This window comes from Leptonychotes weddellii, chromosome 3, assembly GCF_054177405.1.
Source record: "Leptonychotes weddellii isolate Sample4059 chromosome 3, ASM5417740v2, whole genome shotgun sequence".
Taxonomy (NCBI): domain Eukaryota; kingdom Metazoa; phylum Chordata; class Mammalia; order Carnivora; family Phocidae; genus Leptonychotes; species Leptonychotes weddellii.
Genome location: NC_138371.1, coordinates 166,084,033 through 166,101,988, shown reverse-complemented (window position 1 = coordinate 166,101,988; position 17,956 = coordinate 166,084,033). Strand labels below are relative to the sequence as shown.

The following is a 17,956-nucleotide window of genomic DNA, read 5'->3' as shown; positions in this document are numbered from 1 at the left end:
GTTGAACAGTAAGAATATACAGAATATACAAAGAAAAAAGTATACTTCTTTGAACCGCATTTTAAAATGTCCATTTTTATAAGTATTAAACAGATGCCATCTGATAAAAACAGCACAGTGAAGTTACACATGCAGCAACTGTTACAGCAAATATAACAAATTATAACATTATAGGGATTAAGAACTCCATCTTAATTTTTATCTGAGTGGCAGAATATAGTTAAGAGCCAGTCTGGAACCAAAGTGCCCAGGTTGGAATCCCAACACTACCATGTGTCCTTGTGTGAGCAAGCCACCCTTTTTTTTTTTCTCCTCCCTTCCAAGTTTTTCTTTAAATTCAAGTTAGTTAACACAGAGTGTCGTATTGGTTTCAGGAGTAGAATGTAGTGATTCATCACTTACATCTAACAGCCAGTGCTCATCACAAAAGGGCAAGCCACCCCTCTTGACCCTCATTTCCTAGTACGTAAAAGGTAAGAGTAAGAGTAGCACCTGCCAAAAGAGGCTGAGAGAGCAGGAATTAACACCCTTCAAGTGTTTAGAATAGTGCCCAGCATACAATATATCCTCAAGAGGTGTTAGCTACAGCTATGATTATTCACTCCTTTGGGCCACACACCACACTGTTTTTGACAAATCTAGGAGTGTGAACCTACCGAACAGGGAAAAATCTGTATCAAAACGAGTATCTGCACCTAATGCGTCTTCTCTGTGCAGGGCCTGTGACAGTTAATTTTTCGTGCAACCGGACTGGGCCACAGGGTGCCCAGATGAAACATTATTTCTGGGTGTATCTGTGAGGGTGTCTCCAAAGGAGACTAACATGTGCATCAGCGGACTCAGCCCCGTACACTGCCCTCCCCAACGTGGGTGAGCATTATCCCACCCATGGAGGGCCCAAGAGATAAAAAGTAGAGGAAGGGAGTGTTTGTTCTGCTTTCCTGATTGAGTTGGGACATGGGTCTTCTCCTCCCTGGGACTTACTGACACCACTGGTTCCCAGGTCCTCAGGCCTTTGGACCTGGACTAGAATTACACCACCAGCTCTCCTGTGTCTCCGGCTTGCGGGGGGCAGATCATGGGACTTGACCTCAATTGTGAGGCAGCAGATCTCCATATTATCTCCTACTGGTTCTACTTCTCTGAAGAACCCTGACTAATACAGGACTATTAATACCAATTAGTACACAAGCTAAATAAAGCTAACCGTATCAATTAACTTTCCATACATAAGATATTCTTCTAAATAAATATATGTATATGGTTCAGGGTTTAAAAGGTACCAAAGGTGATATACTATAGAGACACCCAGGTCTTTGCTCCAAAGGTAACTGCTATTACCAGTTTCCTGTATATTCTTTCAGATAAGCTAGGATTATCAAAGTCTATACAAATAAATTTATACCAATTTTAAAATTCCCTCCGTATCAAAAATTACAGGGAAACATCAAGTGCATCTGACAACTTCAATGTACAATCTGGTGCCATCACAACAAAGTGTGATAAGTGCTATAACACAATCATAGCCAAGAGGCTGAAGTCAGTGCAGAGAAGGAAAAGCGAACAGCATGTGCTAAGGCAGGGACATTGAAAGCAGAGGGTAGCACTGAAAACAAGTAATTTTTTTAAAGATATATCTGGGGAGGGGAGCGGGAGGGAGAGAGAGAATCCCAAGCAAACTCCCCTGACACGGAGCCCAATGCAGGGCTCGATCCCAAGACCCATGAGATCATGATCTGAACCGATATCAAGAGTCAGAAGCTTAACAGACTAAGCCACCCAGGCGCCCCAACGAGTAGTTTTTAATATACCTAAAGCACAAAATATGTGCAGGGGAGTTGTAGCAAACAAAGCTAGGGTAAAAAAAAAAAAAAAAAAAGTCAGATTATGAAAGGACTTATATGCCATTTAAGGAACTGGACTTTATCCTGTATGTGGAGAGTCACATGTAAGGCACTCTAAAGATATTCTAAGGGAAACAAACAAACAAAACAACCTTTAAATCAAGAAGCTGAATCCTGAAGACAGAAGGGCTCTCAGGTACCAGGAGAGATAAAGAAGGACTTTTGCAGCAGTGGTTCTCTGTGCTAATGATGTCACCCAGGGTAAGAAACAATGGATATTTCCTGAGGATTTTTTTTTTAAAAGTTATCTCCTCTTATTCCATTCTCTATCCCTCCTTCCTTCTTTCCCTTCCACATATTTGTATCTTCATAGCTAGGGTCTAAAACCACCAAGGACCCTTCACTCCATTCAGAGCCTGAGAGAAGGGCTGAGCTGGCCCATTCCCCTGGGTACTTGAAGGAATGACCACAGAACTCCACACAGTCCCTTACCAACACTTCCTTTTTTTTTTTTTTTTTTTTAAGATTTTATTTATTTATTTTGACACAGAGACAGAGAGAGGGAACACAAGCAGGGGGGGAGTGGGAGCGGGAGAAGCAGGCTTCCCGCCGAGCAGGGAGCCCGATGCGGGGCTCGATCCCAGGACCCTGGGATCATGACCTGAGCCGAAGGCAGACGCTTAACGACTAAGCCACCCAGGCGCCCCCCTTACCAACACTTCTGACAAGGCTCTAGCACAGTGGGTAAATCTACTGCCTCAGGAGAAGCCCAGGCTTGAGTTTACAGCCCACTTACACTTACTATCTGTGGATTTTGAGCCTGTTTCCAAATGTACAAAACCAAGTTGTTAAGACTACTATTAAGCAGGGGCACCTGTGTGGCTCAGTCGGTTAAATGTCTGACTCTTCTTCTCAGGTCTTGATCTCAGGGTTGTGAGTTCAAGCCCCACATTGGGCTCTACACTAGGCGTGGAGCCTACTTAAAAAAAAAAAAAAAAGACTAATATTAAGCATTAAGCAGCTGACATTTAGGACACATGCTTTCTACATGCCAGGTACCAGGACACATCCCTTCTGTGCACTCTCTCATTTCATCCTCACAATAGTCCTAGGAGGTCAGTTGAGCACATTCCCAATTTACAAATGAGAAAACTAAGGCTTGATGAGGCCAGCATTTGCTTAAGTCACTTAACCAGGTTCACAGGGGAACTGTGAACCGGAGCTCACACCCAGATATTCATGTCAAAACACACCAGGATGTAACATGATCAATGGTAGAAGCTTTAAATTATTCATTTTAAATTATTATTAATTATAAATAAATATAAATTATAAACAAATTAAGATCACGTCTGTCGTACCAGGCATGCCATAGTACTATACCAGCTCACATTAACCTAAGGCCCACTAAAACCTCCTGGTCTTTTTCTAAGCAGATTACTATTAAATCTTCCCTATTCTTATGAACATACCTGAAACAAGTTGACATGTTAAAATTCAAATTGAAAAAATTGTATTTTTAGTAATTAAATTTTACCTGATTTCGACTTGATATGAGTCGCTGATAAAATGTGGAGTGAAAAAAGGAGTCAAAGGCAAGTTCAGATGACAATTTACTTAACAAATAAAGATCAGATCTACCTGCACTTAAAACAGGAACAATAAAGTAGAACAAAGAGTACAGTATTTAATGAATGGCTATAAGCAAGAATTCCTAGAAGTAGAAAGGCCCTCTACATGAGGGCAAGCCTTCAATTTGGTCTGAAAGTCCAACACCAGTAACGACCACTAGGTGCCAGAAAGTATCATAGACTTTGTCAAGACTGAGCACACTACACAGTTTCTCCACAATTACCTCAGGAAAAGGTACAGCAAAGGAGATGGCAAATGACGTGGGGAACAAAGGCCCAAAAGAAATATAGAAAAAAATTAAACTTCCTTACAACTTATGGCCCACTGACAAGTGCTTGGGACAGGCAGAGTGACCTTCCTCCAGGAACTCAACTGCCTCAATGTCAACACTTTGCTAGAGGCAAAAGGCAACCTTAGCTTGACATCAGCCCCTCCTCCAGTATCCTGTATGTCTTCCTTAGTATAAAAAAAAATCCCTTTGAAAATTTCCTTTATCTTTACCCCCCACCCCAAGATATATGTTAGCAATCATCCTCCAAACATATGGCCCACTGATATCCACCTGAAGGATCTCATGACTAAGGTTTTACTAGACTATAGTAAATGACCCTCAAGGTCCTGGAAACCTAGCTTCCAAATTCCTTAGACACTTCCACTATCCCTAAGCCCCTCCCAACTTGAACGGATATAATCAGTCCCTCCTCACAACCCCAGTGTAGCTCTTTCTGCCCACAGGTCCTGTCCCCCTGCTTTAATAAAACCACCTTTTTTGCACATCTCAAGAATTCTTTCTTGACCATTCGCTCCCAGACCCCAACATCTCACATCGGCAAAGGTAGCAGGCAGATTCGATTTCAGACATTTACAACAAAATATGTACCTTAGTAGATTCCAAGGGGAAGGGGAGGAGCTCTTCAAATTTCCTAAACCGACAGTTATATATACATTTATTTTTAGTAATTATCAATGGCCACCAATGTGAGGGGTGAATCAGCTACTATTGTAAGCTCACTATGAGGTTATGGCAAAAACAAGTCTCAAACCAAACTCCACCACACATACATTTATGAACAGAAATAAAAAGGATCTTAAGTGGGGCACCTGGGTGGCTCAGTTGGCTAAGCATCTGCCTTCGGCTCCGGTTGTGATCCCAGAGTCTTGGGATCCAGCCCCACACTGGGCTCCCTGCTCGGCGGGGAGTCTGCTTCTCCCTCTGCCCCTCACCCCACTCTTGTGTTCTCTCTCTCAAATAATAAAATATTAAAAAAAAAAAAAGGCATTAAAAAGGATCTTAAAATTTGCTGGATAAGCTCAGGGAAGGCTCAACTTCCTTCACTCTATAATGCTCCAAAAGACTGCATGAAAGTTTCACCTGAGGCAAATACATCAATATTCTGATTTGGCTAGCCATACTGTCAGACTCAAGCTATGGAGAACCCCCAGACAAGCAGCTAAACACAGGACGTCATTTAGGGATCAAGCATAGGTTCTATCTTAAAGGTAAAGAATGGAAGGCCAGTTAGACTATTACATTCTGCTACTTCAGCGGCTAAGAATTGATATTAATAGCCAGAACACATATCTTGCATACCACTATTTTCATCAATGACAGCCCATTCCTAACACCTATTATACGAACGAAGAAGGCTACCAGAGTTAACAAGGAGAAAGACAGCTGAACCCTTTGTAGTATTCTGTACCACCCCCACTCTGGAATATGACCTCTAGTACAAGTACTAGCTAACCACCTCCTAGAGTGTTTCTAGTTAGGACAGCTCACTACCTCTAGATTGGAACTCAACGTATGTGTCCAGAAATGCACAGACATACATGCACCCCAAGGCATACTGTCTATGCTGAAGTTTTCATATTAAACCATGGATTTCGGGGCACGTGTGTGGCTGAGTCGGTCAAGCATCCAACTCTTGGTTTTGGCTCAGGTCACGATCTCATGGGTCATGGGATAGAGCCCCATGTCCAGCTCTGTGTTCAGCGGGAAGTCAGCTTGAGATTCTCTCCCTCTACCCCTCCCCCTATTCACTCTAATAAATAAATCTTTAAAAAATTAAAAAACATAGATTTCATAACAGGGAATTAATCACAGCTAATTCATTTGGACCAGTGCTGTCCAATAAAGTAACCACTAGCCACATAAGGTTACTGAGATCTTCAAATGTGGCTACTCAAATCAAGATGCCAGAAGTGTAAATTATACACTAGATTTAGAAGGTCTGAATGTAAAGTATCTCACTGATACTTTTTATATTGATTATCTATCGAAATAATACTTTAGAGAGTTAAAACATACTATTAAAATTTTTTTTAATGTGGCTATTAGAAAATTTAAAATGATATGCCCTGCAATTGTGTCCCCATTATATTGCTATTGAACTACGATGGCATAGACCTTTTCTCCAAGCCTCCAGAATTTTTTTTTTTTTAAGATTTTATTTACTTGTCAGAGAGAGAGAGCACAAGCAGGGGGAGAGGGAGAGGGAGAAGCAGGCTTCCCACCGAGCAGGGAGCCCGATGCGGGGCTCGATCCCAGGACCCTGGGATCATGACTGAGTCGAAGGCCAACACTTAATAATTGAACCACCCAGGTGCCCCAAGCCTCCAGATTCTTTTGAGTAGTTTTATATACTTCAAGAGATGATTTAGAAGATACCTTCGCTACTTCATTCTCAAATAATCATTCACCAGTTCTACCTTCATGATATTCAACTTGAACCATCTCCTAACCAAAACTCCCTCCTGCCCTCTTTGAGGCCTTCACTGTCACAAATTATGTTTTATCTCCACAATCACCACTTCAAAAATCTATTATTTCAATAGATAATCAATATAAAAAGTATCAGTGAGATACTTTACATTCAAACCTTCTAAATCTAGTGTAGATTTTCAAACCCCGTTCTCATATTACAAACCTCAACCATTATCCTATATCAGGATTTTCACTGGAATTCCCTTGTCCCTTGGGGCGCCTGGGTGGCTCAGCCGTTAAGCGTCTGCCTTTCGCTCAGGTCATGATCCCAGGGTCCTGGGATCGAGCCCCACATTGGGCTCCCTGCTTGGCGGGGAGTCTGCTTCTCCCTCTCCCACTCCCCCTGCTTGTGTTCCTGCTCTTGCTAACTCTCTGTCAAATAAAACTTAAAAAAAAAAAAAAGGAATTCCCTTGTCCCAAAATTTACAATATATAAAACTGCCTTCAAAATAAATCCTATGAATATTAATGGAAAAAAAAAAAAAACGGGGCACCTGGGTAGCTCAGTCATTAAGCATGATCCCAGGGTCCTGGGATCGAGCCCCACGTCAGGCTCCCTGCTCAGCAGGAGGCCCGCTTCTCCCTCTCCCACTCCCCCTGCTTGTGTTCCCTCTCTCTCTGTCTCTGTCAAATAAATAAAATCTTTAAAAAAAAAAAAAAGTTTAGGGGTGCCTGGGTGGCTCAGTCGTTAGGCATCTGCCTTCGGCTCAGGTCATGATCCCAGAGTCCTGGGATCGGCCCTGCATTGGGCTCCCTGCTCACCGGGGGGCCTGCTTCTCCCTCTCCCACTCCCCCTGCTTGTGTTCCCTCTCTCGCTGTGTTTCTCTCTGTCAAATAAAAAAAAAAAAAATCTTTAAAAAAAATAATAAAAATAAAAAATAAAGTTTAATCAAAATCTCTCAAATGCCTAGAATTTAAGAATGTTACATTATTCTGCGGAAAACAAGGGAAACACTATAAATTTATTCAATTTTTGGTATAGATACCAAAATTTAAGACTCTGGTTGTGGCCCACAATGAGAAAAAGGAAGATTGAGCACCTATAAAACCTATGATGTTAGAGCAATAATTATACATCATTAATAAAATTTAATCTGTCCAGTGAACACAGCATGGAGACAAGAAAGTAAAACCGTAATAACTTTGCTATTCAAAGTATTTAAATACTTACTTTTTCATTAGAATCATATCCAGCTGAACAGAGACTACGGGACACCATTAAGTGCTGTCTTGAGTAGTGTGGAACACGCTACAAAAAAAAAAAAGTGAAATAAATTACAGATACCTGAATGGGCTTTAAAAATATTTTTTTAAGGTAATTCTTCCAGTATGCTTCTACCTAAAATATTTTATCAATACATGTAGTTCTAAGCCACATGCCGTTAACTGTAGAAGATAAATCATTAACTACAGTCCTATCCCTTGGGCACACAAGAGAAACCTAAAGGCATCAAAAGGATCTCTAGAAAAATAAGAAAAAAAAAGAAAAGTAAAATAAGAGTCAATGGGTCAATCTTAATTACAGAGAACTGCTGGTTACCACAGGGGAAGGGAATTAAAGAGTGCACTTGTGATGAGCACTGGGTGATGCATGGAACTGTTGAATCACTATACTGTACACCTGAAACTAATATAACACTGTGTTAACTGGAATTAAAAAAAAGGTCAATGGGTCAAATAAAATTTGAAGAAAGGTCTGATTATGCAGACTGACATGGCAGGATCATAAGGTCACATACCACACAGAACTTTATACAACATAAAACAAGAGTCTTGGTCTTTCAGGAGCTTCCATTTTAACAGGGACTGGAAAATCGTATTTTTTGTTTGCTGATGTCTTGAACGTGATTTCTTATTTTTTTCTGGTACAGTGAAAAGGTTATCAATTTCACCTCTAATCCACTATTATGTTTGTGGAAAAAATATATCTTAAGGCTTTAAAACATGAAGAATCATCACTAATAAAATTTACAGTCAAAGGTTTAAGAAAACAATTTACCCAGTAGTCACTGATAAAGCTAGACACCCCCTCCAAAAAAAGAAAAGAAAAGAAGGTGGGGGGAGTGAAAGACAACTAGTACTACCCCTTAGAACTTTCTAAGAGGACAACACAATTAAGAAGCAAATGTTTTTATAGCAACATTTTTCAATAAACTCAGATTCATATAATTTGTAAAGCATCAAGCCCCAAATTACAAAATGTAATCGTAATACAAAAGTGAAGGTAACAGGGGTGCCTGGGTGGCTCAGTCGGTGAAGCAACTGCCTTCGGCTCGGGTCATGATCCCAGGGTCCTGGGATGGAGCCCCTGGGATTGGGCTCCCTGCTCGGCCGGGAGTCTGCTTTTCCCTCTCCCGTTGCCCCTCCCCACCCCCCCACCCCCACTTGTACTCTCTCATGCTGGCTAGCTGGCTCACTCTCTCTCTCTCTCTCAAATAAATAAAATCTTTTTTTTTTAAAGTGAAGGTAAAAGATAAGATACACTTTATACAATGAAGCCCACAGTACCAAGTAGAAGGCTAGTAAAGAAAATGGTCTGAGACTGGAAAACACACTCCGTACGCCCTCCCTTTTAAAGACGGAAACTCACTCTTGCACACCTTCACACATCCCTGTAAGTTCAAGAGTATTAGGCCCAATTTTAAAAATAAGTAAACGGAGTCTAGAGAATTTTAATTTATCAAAAGTCCCCAGGCTAGGCTGCAATGGTTCCAAGATTTAAGCATAGATCTATTCAGAGCATTCTGGAGTTTATTTTGAGAAAATACAAAATAACGGCACCTCCCACATTAACACCAATGTCTCTGCAAAGACAGGATTTGAGGAGGAAAAAAAAAAAAATTTACCAGGAGGGTCTCACCACTCTCTCTGTGTCCAAATAAAAATTCAGTCTCCACTGCCTTCAGCTGAACAGCTGTAATTTAGCAACTTTACTCCTACGTCAGACTTAATAGGATAAAGGCAATACTTCTTCCCTGGAAATATCAGGTCTTGTGTTTACAGCCTCAGCCAAAGCAGGAAACAAACTAAGAAAACAAATTCTAAGAATAAAGAAAAGCAAAAGCTCCCTGGGAATTTCTCAGATTTACTCTGCTGCAAGGCAGCACTGGGATATTTACACAAAGTAAATAGCATACCAGCTTCCTATCCATTTTATAAAATGTAACAACAAAATAGTTTACATTTTTACAAATGCTCCCTAATGCTGTAAGGCACATAATGGTCTGCTCCATGAACAGATCAACATAATCCTTTTACAAAAGACAAAAATCAAACCTGTGTCTTTCATCACTAACAAATAAAGGCTATAACTGATTCCTGATGCCAAAAACCAAATGTGCCTCTTCCAGAGACAAAACACAACATGGGATGGACATTTCAGGTATTCTAATTAGCTTCGGAGAATAAGAACAACAGTGATGTTTATGTCTGGGGAAGGGAACACTTCAAAAAGCGGCCTAACACCCAGCAAAGATCTCTGGGAAAAGAAATCTGAATTCTAACCCAAACTCTAGGACTTGAGCAAACCACTCTGAGCCCTCTGCTCTCTGCTAAGAAATGAAAGCTTGGATGACTTTTCTATAAGGTCTCTTACTAACCTAAACCACTATTACCCAAATAAACAAGAGCACAGCCCAGGGATATCTAACAATCCTCTGACGATCATGAGAGGATATGCAATCAATCCAACCAAAGTCAACATGCAGGCCAAGAATGTGGTGACCCGGATCTCTCTGCTTAACTACTCTGAGAGGAACAAACAAAAATGCAGAGCTACTTGGTGGAAATAGAGCTAATTTCACAGATTTTAATAAATATGAATTATGAATATGAATTATGCATTAAGTTTCTAGGCTACCTCTGGGAATAAAAACCTCAGGACTCTATTATATGAGCCCATGAAGAATAAGCTAAAAGGAAAGACAGTTTCTCTCCCAGAACCATTCAGAAATCCCAAGTGGCCAAGCTCTGAGCAGTATTTGGGTCAGTTGACTCAATTACACTATACTTACTTTCAGGAAACTACCAGTAACCCAAAACTAGAATAAAATATATCTATGCCACAGTTCCTACAACTAAATCCACTCTATTACAAGATACACCTGGCCAAAATGTAGGACCTGTAGTACTGTACTATGAGTGATTGAGCTGGAATCTTTTTATGACTATTTAAAATACTTGATTCTGAAGATCTAAGACTCTTACCACCAGTATAAAAAAAAAACAAACATAGCTTGTACACATGTGAATTTGTGGTAATGTGGCCTGAAGTATTAAAAAACATGGATTCCCCTGGTTAGCCAAATAACTAGAAGTAGAAATGGTCCAAGCAGAACTATAAAGAAAAAACAAGTGTTTGGGCCATTTTCACAGTGAATCTGAACTGGTTTGTAGTTGGCCCCATAAAGGCTATCTTTGTTCCTGTTTACTCCTGACAGACCTTCATGGAAGCCCAAAGTTATAAAGAACACAGGTCAAAAAATCAGACAATTTTGTGGAGCTACAAGATTAAATTTTTCTATTGATATTTTAATCTCTACGCCCAACGTGGGGTGGAATTCACAACCCCAAGATCAGAAGTTGCATGCTCCAGCAACTGAGCCAGCCAGGTGCCCCTAAATTTTTTTATTTTATTTTTTTATTTATTTGAGAGAGAAAGAGAGTGAGCAGGAGGGGGGAGAGCAGCAGAGGGAGAGGGAGAAGCAGGCTCCCCACTGAGCAGGGAGCCCGATGTAGGGCTCGATCCCAGGACACTGGGATCATGACCTGAGCCATGATTTTTTTTTTTTTTTAAATACAGAGAACAATTAGTAGAAATCCACTAATTTGCTCCTCTACAGAGAATTTTATTCTTTTTGTTAAGCATATAACAAACTGGCTACAAGTCCAGCCCAAAAAATATTTAAAGTAGGCTCCACGCTGGGGGCTTGAACTCACAACCATGAGAACAAGACCAGAGCTGAGATCAAGAGTTGGACACTCAACCGACTGAGCCACCCAGGCACCCCCAGTCCAAATTCTTTTAAGGTACTCCTAAAACAAGGAGTCCTAGGGAAAAACCTAAATCAACTCCAATTATAAAGACTATTTAGCCTATCACAGCCAAAGGAGAAAGGTCGGTGTGTACAAAATGACTTCCCAATAACTCTTACCATTGGTTCTCGTCTACAAAATAAAGATTTCCTATATTTTCCACACTTAAGAAAGAAATGGCTAACGGGGTGGCACATGGCAAGTAGCAGAACCTACAGAGTCACAAGAACTGGGTCAGCTCTTAGCTCCACTGCCTCATAGTTACGCACCACTGAGCAAATCATTTCTCTGGACCCCAGTTTCCTTTTAATAAAATGTGAAGACACCTCCTGGCTTTCCTACAGTTGTTAAAAGGATCACACAAACCTTTATAAATTGTAAAGCACCAACAAAATGTTAAGAGATTACTCAGTAAGTCCAATTATGCAGCTGTCCCCTTCTTAAAGTTGTACCAAACCATTTGGGAGTTACCATTAGAGTAATAATAATCAAGAGCTCTGGTCCAGACTCAGATGGGCACGTTATAGTAAGCACACAGTAACTGTTACCCCAAAAAAGGGAGAAATGCTACAGCTTTTCAACAAACTGGTTACAAGCCCACCAGCCATTGCAAAAGGGGAAACAAATATGTTTTTCTAACAGAGCACCTACTTTCACATTCTGGACATGGCCTCAGGTGGCAGCCCAAACTAGTAAATTTAGTAGGGTTATCTTAAAAATAAATAAATAAACACTAGTTTAAAAACAAACGCTAACGGAAAAACCAAAACTACTGTTATTTTTAACATGTCTACAATGGCATTCAAATGGATACTACTACAATCTGTTAACAGGCTAATTCGTTATCAGGACGCATTCTGCTTCAAAGCAGCAGCTATCCTCAAAACTGGGGATTAATGGAGCCATAAGGTGATCTTACCAAGGTAAAAGTTCAACATTAGCAAATGCTTCAGCTTCAAAATTTCCAAGAAAAGTTCCCCTCTGTGTTTCAGGACACGGAGCTGGGAAGCATCAGCTGAGTATTTACTGCAGCATTTTAACAGCCCCAGAGCGACCTTCTGAGGGAACGCCCTCTAAAAACCCTTAAGTCAGGCTTTTTCACTTAAGCACGGCTTTTTCTTCAAAACAGACATTGACTATTTAGTCTTTGGGGCCTCACTAGCCGGCCCAATCTTCTACGGTCTAATACGACCTTCTGTTAAGAGGGAGGCTGAATACCTGGTATTTGAGAGATGATCAAATCTCAAGATTGGTTCTCTGGCTCTGCCTCCACAAAGTTAGAGCATCAGGAACCTATATACATCAACTCTAAAATGTCATCCTCCCACCCGGCTCCCCTACCAGGCCATTCTTCCCACCCCACCTGTAGCAGATGTCGTTGGGGCCCATCCAGAGCCTCTTCAGCAGGCAGCGCAGCATCCCCAGCTGCTGTGTTGACTACTCACAGATCACACCTGCTCCCTAGTCTGGCCAATGTGCCTTAACCAGACAGGAGTTCTCCATCAAGCCAGGGAGCTACCCCTTCTCAGCCCACAGCCAATGACTGACTAGCAAGGGGGTTCAAAAGGCCCTCTCCACTCACTTCATGGTGGGACCAATTCAGTAGTGCAATCTGGTTAAGAACTGGCTGTCCAAATATGGCAGCCACTAGCCACATACAGCTACTGAGCACTTGAAATGCACCAGTCAAGATTCCAACATGCTCCAAGTATAAAATACACACCAGATCTGGAGGCTTAATACCAAAACAATGCAAAAGACTTCATTAATATTTTTTACATTTATACGTTGAAATATTTTGAATATACTGAGTTAAATAAAATACACTAATATTAATTTCACCTTGTTTTACTTTTATTTAAGATTTTCTTATTTGTTTGAGAGAGAGAGATGGCACAAGGGGGAGTGACAGAGGGAGAGGGAAAGAGAGAATCTCAAGCAGACTCCGCAGAGTGTGGAGTCCCACATGGGGCTCAATCTCGCGACCCTGAGATCACGACCTGAGCCGAAACCAAGAGTTGGATGCTTAAGCAACTGCATCACCCAGGCATCCCCTTGTTTTACTTTTTTAATGGGAGTACTGGAAAACTTTAAATTACATTTGCAGCTCACATTACGTTTCTATTGGACAGGGCTAATCTAGAGCAGGGTTTCTCGGACTTTCCCATGCAACAATATCATCTGGAGGGCTTGTGAAAACATTGCTGGGCTCCATCCCCAGTTTCTAATTGGCCAGTCTGGGGTGCAGCAGCAAAATGTGTATTTCTCACAAGTTCCCAGGGAATGCTACTTCTGCTGCAAACTGAATCCCCACTTCGAGAACCACTGCTCCAGAGCTCCCCTGTGGGACGAGACTAAAGCTAATCTCCAGTTGGAGCCCCTTCCTTGCTTAGCTTTTTTTCCCCCTGCACTATCCTGCTTTCTTTACGCTTCTGTTGACCACCCCCTGGCACAAAATCCCTTTTCAGGCTCTGCTTCTAGAAAACCTATCCCACCTCCAACACAACTGTTTTTCCACAACGATAGCTTTCACAAAGGGCCAGATAGGCAGAAACCAAGGAGATGGGTTTTTGTAAAACGCTGCAGTTTTTGTAAAACAAATATCAAAGTTATTTATTGGATTGCTAGTTGCCCCTATATAATGTATTCTATGCAGGCAATGCTAGGACAAGGTCTATTCATCCTGATGAAGGAATGTTCCTTATTACCGTAAGACATGGACAGCTTTATGGCCTACTGCTTCCCTCTTTTCTGTGGCTACTATGGAGTTCAAACTACCTTTTGTGCCAAAGCCATATAAATTTGCTCTTTATCCTTTTTATTAAATTTGTTAATATGGTATAATAAAAGCACTGAAGTCAGATTTGAGTTTGAATCTTAGGTAGACCGAAGAGTCACTTTTTTTTTTTTTTTTTGTAAATTGAGCTATAATTCACATACCATAAAACTCATTCTTTTAAAATATACAACTGTGTGGTTTTTTAGTATATTCACAAGGTTGTGGAACTATCACCACTATCTGATTCCAGAACATTTTTTCATCCCCCCCAAAAGAAACCCCTTAGCTATTAGCAGTCTCTACCATCCCCCCCTCCTCCTCCTCCCAGCCTCTGGCACCCACTAGTCGTCAGCCTTCTCTCTCTATGCATCTGCCTATTCTGGACATTTCATATAAATGGAATCCTACAATATGTGGGGGACTTTTGTGCCTTCCTTTCAAGGGTCCTGGATTCCACTCTTTCCCTACATCTCCCTTCTAACCCAAGAGCAAGTACTACTGGCTCTAGTCCCAAAATATACCCCAGGTCTTAGCAGTTCTCATGAACTCCCGTGCCACCACCCTACCATCATCTCTAGCTTGAATTTCTACAATGGCCTCCTGACCAGTCTCCCGGCTGCCACTCTGCCCACCCCAGTCCCCACTAGGACATTCTGCACACAGCAGTAGCAGTCTTTTCAAAACATGAATCCAATTTGCTTAAAATACTCCAATGGACTCCCACTATTAGCCTAAATTCCACATACATGCCCCCAGATGACTGCCCTGTCTACCTCATCTCCTTGCATTCCTCCCTCACTCACTCCACTCCAACCACACTGGCCACATCCATCCCTTGACTACAACAAATGCAGTCGCGCCTCAGAGCTTTTGCTTTGGCCTTCCTCTGGAGTGCTAGTCCCCAAGACTGTCACATGGCGGGCTGGGTCAATTTTCCCTTCAAAGGCCACATGCTCAGAAATGTCTCCCCTATTTTCCAAAGGTAGCCAGCTCCCAACATCACCACCACTCTTTATCCCATTAGCCTGATTCCTTTCAGAGCCCTTACTGCTCTTTGAGCTTACCTATTTCTGTGAACACAGTCAGTGTCCTCTACTTGGATATAACCACAATGAGGGCAGAAACGTTCACTGTTATACCACAGCACTAGCCAGCACCTGGCACATAATAGTGTAGTGGGTTGAATGGTGCCTCCCAAAATGATGTGTCCAGGTCCTAGAACTTGTGACTGTGGGCTCCCTGCTCAGCAGGGAGCCTGCTTCTCCCTCTCCCTCTCCCTGCCGCTCCCCCTGCTTGTGCTCTGTCAAATAAATAAATAAAATCTTAAAAAAAAAAAAAAAAACTTGTGACTGTGACCTCTTTTGGGAAAAGGGTCTTTGCTGATATATTTAAGGGTTTCAAGATGCGATCATCCTGGATCCTGTCATGGCCCTAAATCCAAAGACAAGTGTCCCTAGAAAAGAAAGAAGGGGCGCCTGGTAGCTCAGTCAGTTAAGCGTCTGCCTTTGGCTTGGGTCATGATCCAGGGGTCCTGGGATCAAGCCCCGTGTCAGGCTCCCTGCTCAAGGGGAAGCCTGCTTCTCCCTCTCTCTCTGCCCCTCCCCCCACCCCCCACCTTCTCTTCTCTCTTTGCCTACAAAAAGTCACTTTACCCTTCAAAACTTGTTTCAATTTTCACTTGCAAAGGAAAACATTTCTTTCCCTTAAGCAGTATAGCATGATTAAGGGTACCAGTTCTGGAGTTCTAAATCCTAGCTCTGCCACTTACTAATTCCATAGCTTTGAGCAGATTACACAACACTTTGTGCCTCAGTTTCTTCATCTATAAATAGGGATTATATAGTTATTATAAGGATTTAATAAATTAATTCAAGTAAAGCACCAGAACAGTATCTATGACACTGAGCTCAAAATCTTGACTTGGTGGTCAGATCCCTCCATTTTATTTTCTTATAGCACCAAGACCTCTCCCCCAATAGTATTTTACACCTATTTGTCTCTCCCTAATAGACTGAAATGTCTAAGAGAGCAGAAACTATATTTTTCCCTATCAATGGAACACAGGAAATAATCCAATAAAGATTTGTTGAATAAAAAAGTAGCTGAAAGGAAGAAGCTGAGGCCCAGCAAAGTGACTTGTCTAATATCATGCAAAACTTCATCTGTGTCTCCAAAGCCCATGCCTTTCCCCTATACCATGCTGCCTCCTACATAAATATGTTAAGAGTCTTGGCAACTGCAACTGACGTGACCAACAAATGATCACAGAACACAGCATTTAAAAACAATAAAGTTTTAAATACATAAGAGTTTTGGCAACTGCAATTGATGTAACCAACAAATGATTACAGAACACAGACAGCATTTCAGAACAATAAATTTCGTGGCAACACAAAGAACACTGTATTTTGAGAGTGGCATTCCAAAGTTGACTAAGCTCATACAGGTGCAGGCTTACTTCCTTTTCCAGCACCAGCTCCCACACTGCTCACCTGGGCCTCAGTTCCCTCCTCTTTAAAAGAGTTGGATGGGCCAGATGATCTCTAAAGTGTCTTCCAATTCTAGAGTTCAAGGACAATAAATCACATTATGTGACTATTTTTAAAAGATTTAAAAAAAAAAGTTTAATAAGCAGATTGAACCAGATGACAGGTGGTTTTCAGGGAGACCTTATTTTAAAGAGTTTGTTCAAATGACTTAATAAACCCTATTAATAAAGTAAGGTTGTCTTTGCTCAGAAACAGCAAGAGACGCCATTTTCAAGACAGTGTTAACAGCCACCCACAAACACTCTCAACACTGAGCCACGGCTGCCACCAGGAAACCCTGAGACATACAGAACAGTGGCAAAATGGGTTTAGAACAGTACAAAAATTCGGCTAACCACTACATAGAAAAGAAAAATAAATTCACAGGATGCATACACAGTATACCGCGATGTAATACGATTAAAATACGATCTCAACTCAAACCTAAAAGGTAGCAGCAATCCTGGCATCGAAGATACTCTAAAAGTTGAGATAAACTCACAACCCTAACTCTACTTCAGCAGCAATTCAGTGACCCTTCGAATTTGGAAAGAGGCAAGAGAAAATGTAAACTGTAAGGACCCTTAAAAATTCACCCTGGGAAGCTCGAGAGCAAGCCGAAGCCGAGAGGCACGAGAACCCGTGCACGGGGAACGCACGTATATTACAGCCAGATGGCTGTCAGCCGCTCCCCGCGCAGGCGAACCGAAAGCGCACGCCTGCCGGCTCGGTGGGCCCCTCTGCCCTCCACGAGCCTCGCAGTAAGGGCTGCGGAGCGACGAGGGACGCGGACTGCTGCCGAACCGGCCGCGGCGTCGCCCGGAGAACCGCGGGGCGCTCTCCGCCGCACTGGCCACCCCCAGGCGGTGCGGGGCTGCGAGCCCAGCGAAGCCCAGGCCCGGGGCCCCGGTCGCTCCTCACCTTCAGGGTACACAGCGCTGTGCTCCGCATCAGCGGCTGCGACCATCGCCGCCCACGCCGTCCGGCCGCGACCACCACCGCCGTCCACACCCAGAGGCCCACCATTGCAGCCTCTGCCAACCGGCGCTCTGCTGACCTCTCACCCCGCCGAAGGGGGCGGCCAAGGGGAGCGCCAGAGCTTCGGCCAATCACGCGCCGGGACCCGCGGCTCCGCCCCCTGCAGCGCAAGTTGAGAGGAAATCCGCGGCGGGCTGGGAGCGAGTGCGGGGACCCGAGCGGGAGGGGCTCGACCAGACCCAGGGGTGAGCGAAGAGGGGAGGGCGAGCGAGGAGGGGAGGGCGAGCGAGGAGGGGAGGGCGAGCGAGGAGGGGAGGGCGAGCGAGGAGGGGAGGGCGAGCGAGGAGGGGAGGGCGAGCGAGGAGGGGAGGGCGAGCGAGGAGGGGAGGGCGAGCGA

General features: G+C 42.8%; 1 protein-coding gene across 3 annotated transcripts in view; it reads right to left on the bottom strand.

Annotated features, from left to right (window-relative positions):
- Nucleotides 1-17,660, bottom strand: part of PCCA (propionyl-CoA carboxylase subunit alpha) — a 369,494-nt gene extending 351,834 nt beyond the window's left edge. For 2 of the 3 annotated variants that reach the window (XM_081815165.1, XM_081815167.1), the window contains exons 1-2: nt 17,503-17,660; nt 7,412-7,489 (exon numbers count right to left, since the gene is read on the bottom strand). In XM_081815165.1, the coding sequence (XP_081671291.1) occupies nt 7,412-7,489; nt 17,503-17,607 (183 nt within the window). In that variant the 5' untranslated portion in view covers nt 17,608-17,660. The remainder of the gene's footprint in view (nt 1-7,411; nt 7,490-17,502) is intronic. The other variant, XM_081815166.1, reaches the window with a different exon arrangement.
- Nucleotides 17,661-17,956: the final 296 nt, after the last annotated feature.